General features: G+C 44.3%; 1 protein-coding gene across 1 annotated transcript in view; it reads right to left on the bottom strand.

The window, feature by feature from the left end:
- Positions 1-1,370: 1,370 nt before the first annotated feature.
- The window catches only part of LOC135885162 (cathepsin E-like), a 31,173-nt gene continuing 18,573 nt past the window's right edge, over positions 1,371-13,970 (bottom strand). The window contains 4 exon segments of the mRNA XM_065412811.1: positions 1,371-1,550; positions 1,639-1,737; positions 11,681-11,825; positions 12,846-12,968. Coding sequence (XP_065268883.1) covers positions 1,371-1,550; positions 1,639-1,737; positions 11,681-11,825; positions 12,846-12,968 — 547 coding nt within the window.

Below are 13,970 nucleotides of genomic sequence, written 5' to 3'. Positions count from 1 at the left end.
GATGCTACGGTGTCATTCCCACATAACAGTCTCTCTCTTTGCAGCGATTGTGCAATACAAGCTTCACTGTCCGATTTCTTGCCATGCAAGTGGATGCCAACCCCAGCTGTTTCAATCCATCAAAGTGTGGAGATGTCAGGCACTAAAGACATCATCTGACTGACAGTGGTGCTGGAACAATTTGTATAGTGGGGACGCTGAGAGCCATTCAACCAAACTGTGAACCCTGTATATGATGGAAACTACTTCAAGCCGGGGGTACTGCACCCCTAGTTCCAGCAAGAAGGTGTAGAAAAAGAGCATGTACCTGAGGAAAAAGACAAGTCATAGAGAATAAGTAAGGAGCAGGAAATCACATTTAAGTGATGGTAGTAAAAAGAGTCGGGATTGAGGCTTGCTGCACATAAAGAGCATCTATAAAGGACAGATTTCAGAGTAGCAGCCGTGTTAGTCTGTATCCGCAAAAAGAACAGGAGTATTTGTGGCACCTTAGAAACTAACAAATTTATTTGAGCATAAGCTTTCGTGGGCTACAGCCCACTTCTTCGGATGCATAGAATGGAACATATATTGAGGAGATATATATACACATACAGAGAGCATGAAAAGGTGGGAGTTATCTTACCAACTCTGAGAGGCCAATTTTTTTTTCTCTTACTTAATTGGCCTCTCAGAGTTGGTAAGACAACTCCCACCTGATCATGCTCTCTGTATGTGTGTATATATCTCCTCAATATATGTTCCATTCTATGCATCTGAAGAAGTGGGCTGTAGCCCACGAAAGCTTATGCTCAAATAAATTTGTTAGTCTCTAAGGTGCCACAAGTACTCCTGTTCTTTTTAAAAAGGACAGAGGGAGCAAGGGTGGAACAACCCTCAGCAAATAATGAGAAAAATAAAAGCAACAATTAAATGATAAAAAGAAAATATTTAGTCAGGAAATAGAAGGCTGAAACTGACAAGCAAGGGAAGAGAAATACCCAACACTAGCCAGATTAGATTCCCATAACTGCAACTGATACACAATCATCTTTGCATTATTTAGCAGTCTTCTCCCAAGCACACTTTCCCTCCCACCCCAATGCAAGTCCTACAGGCAAGTTGTTGTACAGGCATTTAAAGTTTTTTGACACAGTCCTTCCTAGGGCTTTTGGTCTCTCAATCACTGATTTAGAAATAAATGTGTCTGTTGCAAATGTATAGAAATGGAACCTAGCTACAAACTTTGCATTCAGAATTCAATTTCAAACTCACCCTAAACCCACGTGAAATTTTTGGGCAGCAATAGCCAGATCCAGGGTTTTAGTTCAGGCTCATCTCATATCCCTGTAATAACATGTGTTTAAGGCAGAACTGACGCCATTAGGGCCTCAGGAATGCTCCCTTCTACCAGAGGTTTTTGCAAATCCCACTCTATCATTTCCACGGTCAAAAATACAGTAAAACGCTGACATGAATACATCTCCTAAAATCCATAGCTGGCCAGAATGAGTGGCAATATCCAGAGACTGAAAGCCACTGATGCACACGGTTTTTTCTTCTATGGTTTCCTGAAATTAAAAGCACATTTCTATGTAGAATTACATATTATCATCTTATAATTTGGTAGATACCATTTCTTAGAATTTATATACATACCTTTATTATATAGTCTTTTGCTGTTAACGTGTAGTCTCTGTGTCCAATAGTGAAACTTATATGTGGCAGGCTTGACAGTCTCCTGCAGTCTACAACAAACTATAACACAATATATTGGTTGACTTGAGGCTTGTTTGTTTGGGTGTTTTTACATTGCCTTTTTATTCAAAATTATAATCAGTCTATCAACCTATGAATCAACCTAGCAACCAGAATATCCACCTCTGCAGTCCGGTTTGGTATTATTTATTTTTTTCAGATCTAATAGTCAACATACAAGATTATATTATGGCCCTGCACAGGAGTGCAAATGGTGGGAACATATAAGGAGGCCTCCTGCTCTTTGAGCTAATACACAGAGTCGAACACAGACTTCTCAGACTCCCATACCCAAGGACCAATGGAATCTAGGGCTGACAGCAAGGCTAGTGATGCCCAAAATGGAAGGGTCTCTGAGGACCTGGCTCCTCCTCCCTCCACATATGCAAGCAAACCCAGGCTCCAGCATGAGTTCTCATTGCCTCTTGTAATGGGCACTGCTAAGTGCACAATTCCAGTGCCCCCAGAAGCCTGCCACAGGCATGGTCCTGGGAGCTGCCTCCAGTATGTCGTCTCTCCTCAGATCCTCCACAGAGAGTGGCTTACAGTCACAACCTTTCCCCATACTCTACAGGAGTGTCATATTTTCAGATGAAGGTCTATGGGGCATATTGTGTCCTATATTATACTACACTAAAATGGAATTCGAAGAACAGCTGATAGATCACAATCTGGAATGCCCATTCATTGCTGTAAATATTACACGAATTCATAGTGAATATATGAGAGGGGGGTTTGTTGTGTGGGGTTTGTTTTGTTGTTGTTGTTGTTGTTTTATTGGGTTTTTTTTATTTTATTTATTTATTGCTTCTCCAGTTGCTCCACTCATTACAAAAATTAAAAGAACTTTTGGACCATTCTGGAGGATGGTCTAATACCCTCTGGGAACTTTGTTGTAAGCTGTAGTGTTTTCGCTTATTGTTTTACAACAGGAGGAATATTTTTTAAAATCTAGTTTATGAAAATATATTCCCCAAGTATTTTGAATGTCTGTTGAGTGCATTCTGGAAAACAAGAGCCAAGTAGAGCTGCAGAGTATATTGTGGGATATATCATATATATATATAATATATATAATATAAATAATATAACAGAGCCAAGATATTGCATAATGGGCTATGAGGGTCATAAATTAGAGCTGGGCAAGTAACAGATTTTTCAGTTCACTGCCAATTGCAAAACAAAGCAAAACATTTTTTTTTTCATTTTTGGTGAATTGAAAAGTCTAAAAAAAAAAAAAAAGTGTTGTGGGTCGAACAAAACATTTCATTTGAACCAAAATGTTTCATTTCAATTTTGAGTGTTTTTAATGTTTTAGATTTAAAAAAAAATTGAAGGCAATTTCCTAAAAAAAAGTCTTTTCAATTGAAAAAATCAAAATGCTCCAGTTTGACATTTTTGGAAACTTTTCCCTGCAACATGAACAATTCAGCGAAAGCAACACAAATTTGCAAAACTTTTTGATGTGGGTGAATCTCAATTTTTTTTTTTTTTTCAGAAAAAAATGTTCGCTGAAAAATTTTCTCCCAGCTCAAGCCATAATGTAGCTCCATTTACACCACAAATGTGTCTAGAACAATTTCAGGCCAGGTGAGCTCATAATTTTGTTTTACCTGTGAAGTACATGGGAAATGTGAACACAGCAGAAAAAGAAGTTGAAGCACTGAAATGGACTGGACTTTATAGCACTGTTGTAATGTGTTATAGTCAATTTGTTGGCATTGTATTCTATTTATAATACACCTCAAGGTGGCAGTGTTTTCATACACCACTCCGTGCATGACAGCTCAGCAATATTAGTTTGGGAACACAATGTAGTAAAATCTCATTCTGTGGGCAAGTTAGTGATTAAAAGATAAAGGAATGTTATTTGATTCATAAAATCTACAGCATCATAATTTCAATGATGTCACCTTCTGCACCGGGGTAGAGGGGACTCCCTGCACCCCAGCCCCAGGTCCTCCAGTTGGTGGAAATTTTGATAATACAAGGTCATTGGAAAAGGTTCAAGTTGGGTATATTTCAAAAGCCCTTTCCCTCCACAAACATAATGGTACCAAACATGACAAACCTAGAACGTGTGTGTGTGTGTGTGTGTGTGTGTGTGTGTGTGTGTGTGTGTGTGTGTTTAAAAATCAAAGCTTTTTAAATTATACTTTAACATAAATTGACCTTTGGTAATCCTTCCTAGGGAAGTTGCCTTGACAAGTAGGACTGAAAACATTTGTTCATCAAAGTCATCATCAGTGTCATCTCCATCTACTCCACTGCTAGATACATTGTCACATTGATCCTCATCCGTGCCATGCATGCACCTCTCCGTCAAAGGCAGGCTGCTGGCCAAACATTTGCAGGATAACGAGCATCTGTTCTTTGCACACAAGTATTTGATTAGCTGAAGGACTGATTTGGGAGCACATGGTATTTTACACACAATTGGTGTGATCAGTCCCTCCTCCAAGACCCATCCATGCCCTATAAGGGAAGGTAGTTTTGGACATGCTCAATCATCCTAAAGCCATTCCATTGCTTGATAATTCACCCTCTTGATAGCAGATATAAATGCACCCCTTGTCAGTAGCAATTTTTCTCCATTTGCTTCTTGGAAAACATCCATCTATGTAGCTCTGCAAGTGTCATAATGTTGGTCTTCAAATGATAAACTTGGCATATGAATGGCTCCAGGGCATTTATGACCTCATCAGTGACTGCTAGGGTGACCAGACAGCAAGTGTGAAAAATCGGGATGGGGGTGGGGGGGTAATAGGAGCCTATATAAGAAAAAGACCCAAAAATCCGGACTGTCCCTATAAAATCAGGACAGCTGGTCACCCTAGTTGACTGCGTCAGTCATTCCAAACACCTTCAGAGTGAGGAGAAAGTCTTCGGAGGCTGAATCAAATGCCTTCCAGTACGATAATTTGGTCTTCCCAGCCCATCTTCCAGTAGTGTCATATCCTGAAAGGGCATGGAAACCTAGCAGTACTGCAGCTTTTAATGCTCTGCATGATAGGAACACAGCTCTGAGGATATACCACAATTCTGCTTCCTAGCAGCAGATGCAAAATCAGGATCTTGTGGAAGCCTTGGGTAGCATCTCATGGAGAGCACTAGAACATCTGTGTCTTGTGCAAAAACCTAGAGTTTAATAGCACCTCTCTCTGTGGCACTGATGGCATGCAAGGTAATTTTAGTGTCCGACTCCTCATGGAAACTATGAAGAAACTCCACTGAACAGTGTGAGGCAGCTGCTTCATTATGCCATGTGACCGTGAAATTCTTTGAACAATTCTTTGCACGCTGGAGTATTTTTCCTGCTAGGTATGAGGTTATCTCATCCTTCATGAGATACGAGACAGTAGCTTCTTCATTATGACATTGGAGATGTTCGTGGATCAGTAACTTTGTATTGGACAGGGGCAATACCAGGTATTTTTGGTAATCTTTTTAATTGACTCCTCTGCATACGTGTCAAACATGAGATGGACTTTGTCATAGAGCCAGTATTTTTACTGTAGCCTCATAATGAAGTGTACAGTTTTCAGAATGGAGAGAGTTAAATAGTGGTGTCCCCCAGAGGTCTGTACTGGGCCCAGTCCTATTCAACATATTCATAAATGATCTGGAAAAAGGGGTAAACAGTGACGTGGCAAAATTTGCAGATGATACAATACTACTCAAGATAGTTAAGTCCCAGGCAGACTGCAAGGAGCTACAAAAGGATCTCTCAAAACTGGGTGAGTGGGCAACAAAATGGCAGATGAAATTCAATGATGATAAATGCAAAGTAATTGCACATTGGAAAACATAATCCCAACTATACATATAAAATAATGGGGTCTAAATTAGTGGTTACCACTCAAGAAAGAGATCTTGGAGTCATTGTGGATAGTTCTGTGAAAACATCTCCTCAATGTGAAGCGGCAGTCTAAAAAGCTAACAATGTTGGGAATCATTAGGAAAGGGATAGATAATAAGACAGAAAATATCATATTGCCTCTATATAAATCCATGGTATGCCCATATCTTGAATACTATTGGACTTGGAAAAGGTTCAGAAAGGGGCAACAAAAATGATTAGGAGTATGGAATGGCTTCAGGGTGAGCTTACTTGAACAAGCAAACCCATTCATGTATGATGGACTGGAGCTCATTAATATCATGATGAAAGCAGTCTTCAGTGATGAGATAGCTAACAATGTCAGTTGAATGGATACTTTGGGTCATAACTTGTATGAAGCCTTCAAAACCCAAAGAATTATTCAAGGCTCCATCAATCTATGGGCTACAATCAAGAAGAACAGACTAAAGCTGTGCTTGAATGTAAAGAAGAAAGTCAGAGTGAAGGTGGCAGGGACTATGACAGAGCTAACCACAGACAGGTTATTGCTTGCTTGTCTCCTGGTCATGTCCAGATCTCAGCATGATGTTGATCTACATGAGACTTTGGGAAAGTACAAGTTCTCCATGGGGCCATGATCGATGTTCAAATGTGACGGAATAATTCATATGTGCCAGGCAAAAAGCAAACTAATTCACATCTTGCATGGTCTTCCTAAGCCAGTACCTACTAACAACACAACCAGTATCTTATGCCAGCAGAGGCTTTTCAGCATAGTAATCACAGATGGTATGGCTGAGGTACAACCTCTCAACAAATCAGAAACTGTTAAAACCTGCCAAGATTTGGCTGTACATAAGAACGGCCATACTGGGTCAGATGAAAGGTCCATCTTCTGACAGTGGCCAGTGCCAGGTGCCCCAGAGGGAATGAACAGGTAATCATCAAGTGATCCATGCCCTGTCGCTCATTCCCAGCTTCTGGCAAACAGAGGCTAGGGACACCATCCCTGCCCATCATGGCTAATAGCCATTGATGGACCTATCCTCCATGAATTTATCTAATCCTTTTTTGAACCCTGTTATAGACTTGGCCTTCACAACATCCTCTGGCAAAGAGTTCCACAGGTTGACTGTGCGTTGTGTGTAAAAATACTTCCTTTTGTTTGTTTTAAATCTGCTGCCTATTAATTTAATTTGGTGACCCCTAGTTCATGTGTTATGGGAAGGAGTAAATAACACTTCCTTATCTACTTTCTCCACACAAGTCATGATTTTATAGACCTCAATCATATCCCCCCTTAGTCGTGTCTTTTCCAAGCTGAAAAGTCCCAGTCTTATTAATCTCTCCTCATATGCCCCTTCTTGGCATTTAACAGCATGTAATGAGTCCAGATGGTACTTGGTTACTTCTGGGGAAGTCATCCCAGCCTTGCTTAATATTTAATTCAAAATTCAGCGGAGTGCTGGGGTTGTCAGGAAAAACTGGGAAAGAGCATTTGGATGTTGTGTTATGCCCAGCAATCCCTCCCGTGGCTTTCATTGCTCTGTTTTCATGTTCTAGGGCTTTGTCTGAACCAAGTCCACAGAAGGGAACTGGTGATCTTTTAACAACCCAATTCCCTTTTCAAAATGCCTCCCATATGTCAGTGTCACTTTTCTACACCTCTTATTTCATTCGGGTACCAGGCAATCATCACAGAATAGTTGTTTAAATCTTAAGCAAAAATGTATTTCACAAAGTCTTTCAGTGCTGTGAGGTGCAAATTCCAATTAGCTGTTCTAACAGATCAAATAAAGAGCAGCAAAGACTGGACCATCTTCATGGATAATAAATCTTCATCAACTAGAGGACATGGAGCTGTGAACCAGGGAGGTACGGGTGGGGGACAGCGAGTCCCCCTAATCAGTGCAGAGGATGATGCCACTGAAATTATGATTCTGTAGATTTTTACGAATCAAATGACATCTCCCTTACCTTTCTATCATTAATTTGCCCATGAAATTACACATGCTCCCTTACTATTTGGGACTACCATTTAAATGCATATAGGAATCAATATAGTTGCGAGCAGGCAGACTGGCAAGCCATGAAGTGAAGAAGCAAAGCTGTTTGGACATCAAAGGAGAGGTGAAGGAGATGGTGAAGCTGCTCCCTGAGTAAACATACGAGGGAAAGCATTAGGGTTGCCAGGTGTCCAGTTTCTGGGTACGTCTATACTTACCTCCGGGTCCGGCGGTAAGCAATCGATCTTCTGGGATCGATTTATCGCATCTTGTCTAGACGCGATAAATCGATCCCGGATCGATCCCGGAAGTGCTCACCGTCGACGCCGGTACTCCTGCTCCATGAGAGGAGTACGCGGAGTCGACGGGGGAGCCTGCCTGCCGCGTGTGGACCTGCGGTAAGTTCGAACTAAGATACTTCGACTTCAGCTACGTTATTCACGTAGCTGAAGTTGTGTATCTTAGTTCGAAGTGGGGGGTTAGTGTGGACCAGCCCTTTGACTGGAAAGTCCAGTCCAAAACACCATCTGAAAGTACCTGGTTGGAAACACTGACCGGACATCAGAAGTCTGGTTGCTGCCTGCAGGGGCAGGGGTAGGGGCAATGCATAGGGGGGACATTCGCGGGCAAGTGCCCCCCCCAAGAAAAATTGGCCCACCAGGGTGGGGAGAGGGGCTCTGTCCTTTACCCACTGTCGCCGCCACCACCTCTCACAGTCAGGCTCTCTCTCTGGCAGGCAGCTACCGCACTGGCTGGCCTCTCACGCCGACCCAGAGCGGAGCGGCCGGCGGAAGAAGTAGGTGGTCCCGGCCCTTCCATTCCCCGCCTGGACCTGGCTGCCAGGGTCAGAGGCTGTGTGAGCTGGAAACGTGCCAGGGAGCAGAAGGGGCAGGACCATCCACTTCTCCTGCCAGCTGTTCTGCTGTGGGTTGGTGTGAGAGCCCAGCCACTCAGCGCGGCAGCTGGGCTGCCTCAGAGACAGCCTGGCTGTGGGAGGCAGCAGGACACCCCCTGCCCAGGCCCGGCTACTGGGGACAGGGGCCGAATGTGCCGGGGGGCAGGTGCAGCAGAAGGAGGGAGCCTCCCTCCTCTGCAGGTGACTGGTGAGGTGGGGAGAGTACGGCGCTCCCTGGGCTGAGTGCAGGGCTGCGGAGGAGAGGAGTGAGCAGAGGGCGGGACCTTGGGGGAGAGGGTGGAGCAGGGATGGAGCAGGGGGCAGGCCTCCGGGGAGGGGGCGGAGCAGGGGTGTCCAGTTTCCAGAAATGGAAAGTTGGCAACCCTAGAAAGCATCAGAGGATGAGAGTGGCAGCAGTTGGGGGGGAGTGGCAGAGTGGGGAGTGGAACAGACGCAGGGAGATATGAGAGACTGAGCAGCATAGGAAATCTGGGGGTGGCAGGGAGCAGGTAGAAAGAGATTGAAAGGAAAGGAGACTCGGAGCATGGAGGAGATGGCAGCAGGATGCTGTAGAAGGTGAAGATGCAGCAGCAGGGAGGATAAAAGGGAAAATGGAGGGGAAGAAGAAAGTGGGAGGAGGGGTAGAGCAGGGAAGAGAGGGGGGAATGAGAGAGGTAACAGGGAATGGGACTGTGCAGAAGATGGAGAGCCGGGGGATGGAAGACAGGGATTGGGACAGATCTGGCTCTCAGATCTATATGTTACATTCAAATGAACCAGAATATTTTGAATGATAGAACTGTGTCCCCCTCTAGGGGTTCTGGTAACAAGAATGTTAGCTCTCAGAAGCTCAGCTGACACCCGTGCCCTCTGATGGAATTATTACATGTCTGTCATGTATCTTTTTATCTTAATTTCCGGATTCTGACTGACAGTCAGCCTGGAACTGCTCTGGACTTTAAGGAGATAACAGTCACGCCATATGATGTAGGAAAGGTAATTTTCTCTTGTTTTACCTCGACCCCGATATAACGCTGACCTCGGGAGCCAAAAAATCTTACCGCGTTATAGGTGAAACCGCGTTATACCGAACTTGCTTTGATCCGCCGGAGTGTGCAGCCCCGCCCCCCCTGGAGCACTGCTTTACCGCATTATATCCGAATTCGTGTTATATCGGGTCGCGTTATATCGGGGTAGAGGTGTAGTAGATCTGTCATATGATGTCATGATCATCTGAGCAACTTTAACAGAACATTTCCTTAAACAGATGCTTCTACTAGATCCACATGTGTCATTATTCATAGATTCATAGATTCTAGGACTGGAAGGGACCTCGAGAGGTCATCGAGTCCAGTCCCCTGCCCGCATGGCAGGACCAAATACTGTCTAGACCATCCCTGATAGACATTTATCTAACCTACTCTTAAATATCTCCAGAGATGGAGATTCCACAACCTCCCTAGGCAATCTATTCCAGTGTTTAACCACCCTGACAGTTAGGAACTTTTTCCTAATGTCCAACCTAGACCTCCCTTGCTGCAGTTTAAACCCATTGCTTCTTGTTCTATCTGTAAGGGGACTGTTGCCCCCTTACTAACACTCAGTGGGGGTGTTTTGGTTGGCTAGCTCCCAGCACTAAAAGGGGAAGGGTCGATGGCAAATCAGGAGCCTGAGACTGACAGTCCCCAGGAACAATGGGGAGAGGCCAATGCTCCAGATCAGTCTGATTGACAGGGCGGGCAGGCTAATCAGAGAATCAGGAGGCGAGGGGGGTCCCGTCCTCCGTGTGAACTGGAATGGCTTGAGTCAGACAGAGTGGGGCCGAGCTAAGGAGAGAGCAGGGGCCTGAGCTAAGTTGCTGGAAGCAGAGGTGCAGCCCCAAAGCCAGAGCACAGCCCAGAGAGAGCAGACCTGCCCTGGGAGGAGAGCTGCAGCAACCAGAGCCAGAGGGGCCAGACAAGCAGCCAGGAAGCAGGTCAGAGCTGGGAGCAGAGTCACAGAAGCAGCCTGCAGAGCAGACCTGTCCTGGGGGCAGAGCTGTAGCAACCAGAGCCAGAGGGGCCAGAGAAGCATCCCAGGGAGCTGAAGGCAGAGCAGCACCAGCAGCCGTGCTGAGGCAGAGTGGAGCTGGAGCAGGGGCTGGAGCAGTCCGGAGCTGGGTGCGGTGAGCAGCTGGGGAGAGGAGGGGGACCCTGGGCAGTGGGCCCAGCGCAGGGAGATACCTCAGCCAAGAGGCCTTGCAGGCCAGACTTGGAGGGGGACCCCGACAGGGCGGGGGCGACACTGGGAAGAAGGGTCCTGCCACCTAGAGCCTGAGAGCGTGTGGCCACCGCCAGAGCAAGTGTCCAACCCACAGCATCTCTGCAGCACAGCCAGGGCCTGAGAAGGAGGCCTGGGACCTACAAGGAACAGACTGTGAACTGCCCTGACGTTCCAGAGACACTGCTTGTGATGATCCCTGCCACAGAGCAGGGTGATGGGTTTTCCTTTAACCTTTCCCATTTTTCCTTATTCTTTTTTAAAAGTAATTGTTAATTAAACAACTTGTATTTGCTTTAAATTGTATGAAATGATCAGTGGGTCAGGGAGGTGCTCAGTGCAGAGAGAGTACCCCGGAGTGGGGACACCCTAGCCCCTGTCCTAGGTGACCACAGCAGGGTTGGGGGTTGAGCCCCCCAGGAATCCTGGGCCCAGCCTTGTCGGGGTTTACGAGGACTCTGCCAGACAGGAGAGTGGAAGGGGAGTCCTCAAGAGCAGGGAGGCCTCTGGGTAAAGGAAGTGGGAGCGAGGACTCGGATCCTTTCGCTAGCCCACTTCACCGGGGTAGTGCAGAAGCCAGGAAAGTTCCCCACAATAGCGGGACCATTCCCCCGCTTACATATCCTTAGAGGCTAAGGTGAACAAGTTTTCTCCCTCCTCCTTATGACACCCTTTTAAATACCTGAAAACTGCTATCATGTCCCCTTTAATGAGGGAAGAGATATCTTGGAAACAGAGGTGGCAGGAAAGGATGAAAACAATATAAAACTAATATGTTCCCCTGCTTTCAGCTCTGTGCAGGCAGCAAGCTTTTCTCCTAGTCCCTACTTTGTGCCTAATTTTAATCATTTTATCTCTTTCCCTTCCCCCCTCACATCAGCATTTGTATCAAATCATTACTTCACTTCCTCTGAGTTTTTTGTCCCGCTCTATGGTTTTTACCTCTCCAGTTTGTGTTGGACTGGCCCCGATATGCTCCTGTAGTTGTCTTATTTGTAAAGAGGGGCCGGTAATAAGAGAAGTGCCTGAATCAACAATGGCTTCACAACCATGGAAGCAAAGCGCAACCCGTCCCTGGATTTTTATGCTGCATGTGGAAAAAACAAAACACATACACTTTAAACAGAGAGTGCAGATACACGAAGAGTGATGACACAATTAGCAGGGAATTTAAGCAAGGCTATGCTGCCAGTTAAAATACAAGCATCTAGTTCAAAATTTATACTGACTTTAGAGCTGTCCTGATTCCAAAAGAAGGATAGTGTTCACAGAAAACTAGGGCAAGAGAGCTTTGGAAATAATTCGTGTGTGTGTCTCATCTGCTCTTCTGAACATGTAGGAGGTTAAGGTCTAACACTGATCTGACCCCAACCAATATATCCTCTGAGCATCTCACAAACATCAATGAATGTATTCAAGGTTGGGCACTATTATTACAATCATTTTAAATAGTAGGAACTGAGGCATGGCAAGGCTAAGGCCATGTCTACACTACCACTTATATCAGTATAACTTGCGCCGCTCAGGGGTGTGAAAAAACACCTCCTCCCACCGAGCGACATAAGTTACACCAACATAAGTGCTGGTGTGGAAAGCGCTATGTTTGTGGGAGAGCTTCTCCCGCTCGTTGGGGGAGGAGTAATTCCGTCGGCACAGAGCAGCTACACGAGAGATCTTACTGTAGCCGAGGTGCATAGTACAGCTGCGCCACTGTAAACTCTCTCGTGTAGACATGGCCTAAGTGACTAGACCGCTGTCACACAGGAAGGCTGTGGCAAGCAGGAATTGAACTCAGTGCCTCCAGATCACGTGAATATCCTTTACCCAGGACAGTAAGGATTCCCACAGTTCCCACGGATGTCCACTAGGCCCTTAATGTGACCTGCTAATAAAGGACACTCCTCCAAGTACCAGCCACCAAAGTTAGTGCTTTCAGAAATATTATTGCAGCAGGGGATACACTAATTATCTTCAGATCTTTCCCAGAAGCACTGTTTTGGGGAGGCAGTACATCCAGGGTGGCTACTGTAGCACAGATGTCCTGGGATTTTAATGGGCTTACACAGAGAGGCACAGTTTCATCAGATTTATAGACATGCATACATACTTGTTAACATGAATTTGCCAGTAGCTTTTCTCAGTAACTGGAACCCAGTGAATTGAACCTTTGTAAAGGGAATGGTCTATACCCCCGAGTATCAATTCACCACCATTTTCAATGTCTTCTCCTCTAAAAATGTAAAACAAATAAATATGTAAACTGGATGACATAAAATTTAAGTGGGACATGGGAGTAGGGGGGAGAAATCAGCTTTCAATTTCAACCCTTTCACGACTTTTTCAAATGTGTATGTTGCAATGGAAGTCTAAAACTTCTAATTTTATAATTATACCTAGAGATGGCGCCAAATCAGAGCCTCCAGTCTAAACCCCTTACTAAAAACGTTAGGGGTTGTAGAGGTTTAGAAGTGAGATTAGAAACAAGTGCCTTAGGCCAGTTTCTGGTCTCGTTTACCCCAGAATAAATCCAGGGTAAATCTAGTGATTGAAATGGAGTTACTCTAGGTGTGACTGGGATTAGAACATGGCCCCTTTTCTTCTGAAATACTGTCGCTGGACTTCAGCACCGCCGTTCTGTTCATCTCCTACTAGCTGACGAAACAACTCTCTGAGTGCCCAAGACACTGTAAGAAAGTCAGATGTAACTGTTCTTATTAGCACTGGTCAAAAGCTGGTAAATATGCTTTGTAAACATTTTCTAAATTTTCTGATTCAACAAAATAAATTTGTTTTTTTCTTTTTCCTCCTTTTTCTTTTCACATGCCTTTTCAGTGACAAAATGCAAAAAAGGAAAGGGAGAGGTGTAAAAATGAAAAAACAGCCTAAAATACTAAACTGACTTTGTTGTTGTTGTTGTTTCAAACAAAAAAGTGGATTTAAAAAAAAATAATGATCCAATAATTGGAAATTTTCAAAACAATGAAAAGTTTCCTTTGGCATCTTATTTTTTTAAAAAGTCCATTTTTAATTTTAAAAAATTTCAAATGTAGACCATTCATCAGATTAATAGATCAAGAGACTTGTTTGGAGTTCTCAGTGGTTTGCGCATTAATTGTGTATTATACAGTGCATCTACAAGTGTTTATTTTAAAGATATAAATTTAATAGCATTTCTGTAAATATGATTTTAGTTACTATGTTCCCCACTGGTGCTTCTGTCTAGACCTACTCT

This window comes from Emys orbicularis, chromosome 1 (assembly GCF_028017835.1).
Source record: "Emys orbicularis isolate rEmyOrb1 chromosome 1, rEmyOrb1.hap1, whole genome shotgun sequence".
In the NCBI taxonomy this organism is placed as follows: Eukaryota; Metazoa; Chordata; order Testudines; family Emydidae; genus Emys; species Emys orbicularis.
This window is presented reverse-complemented; position numbering and strand designations above follow the sequence as displayed.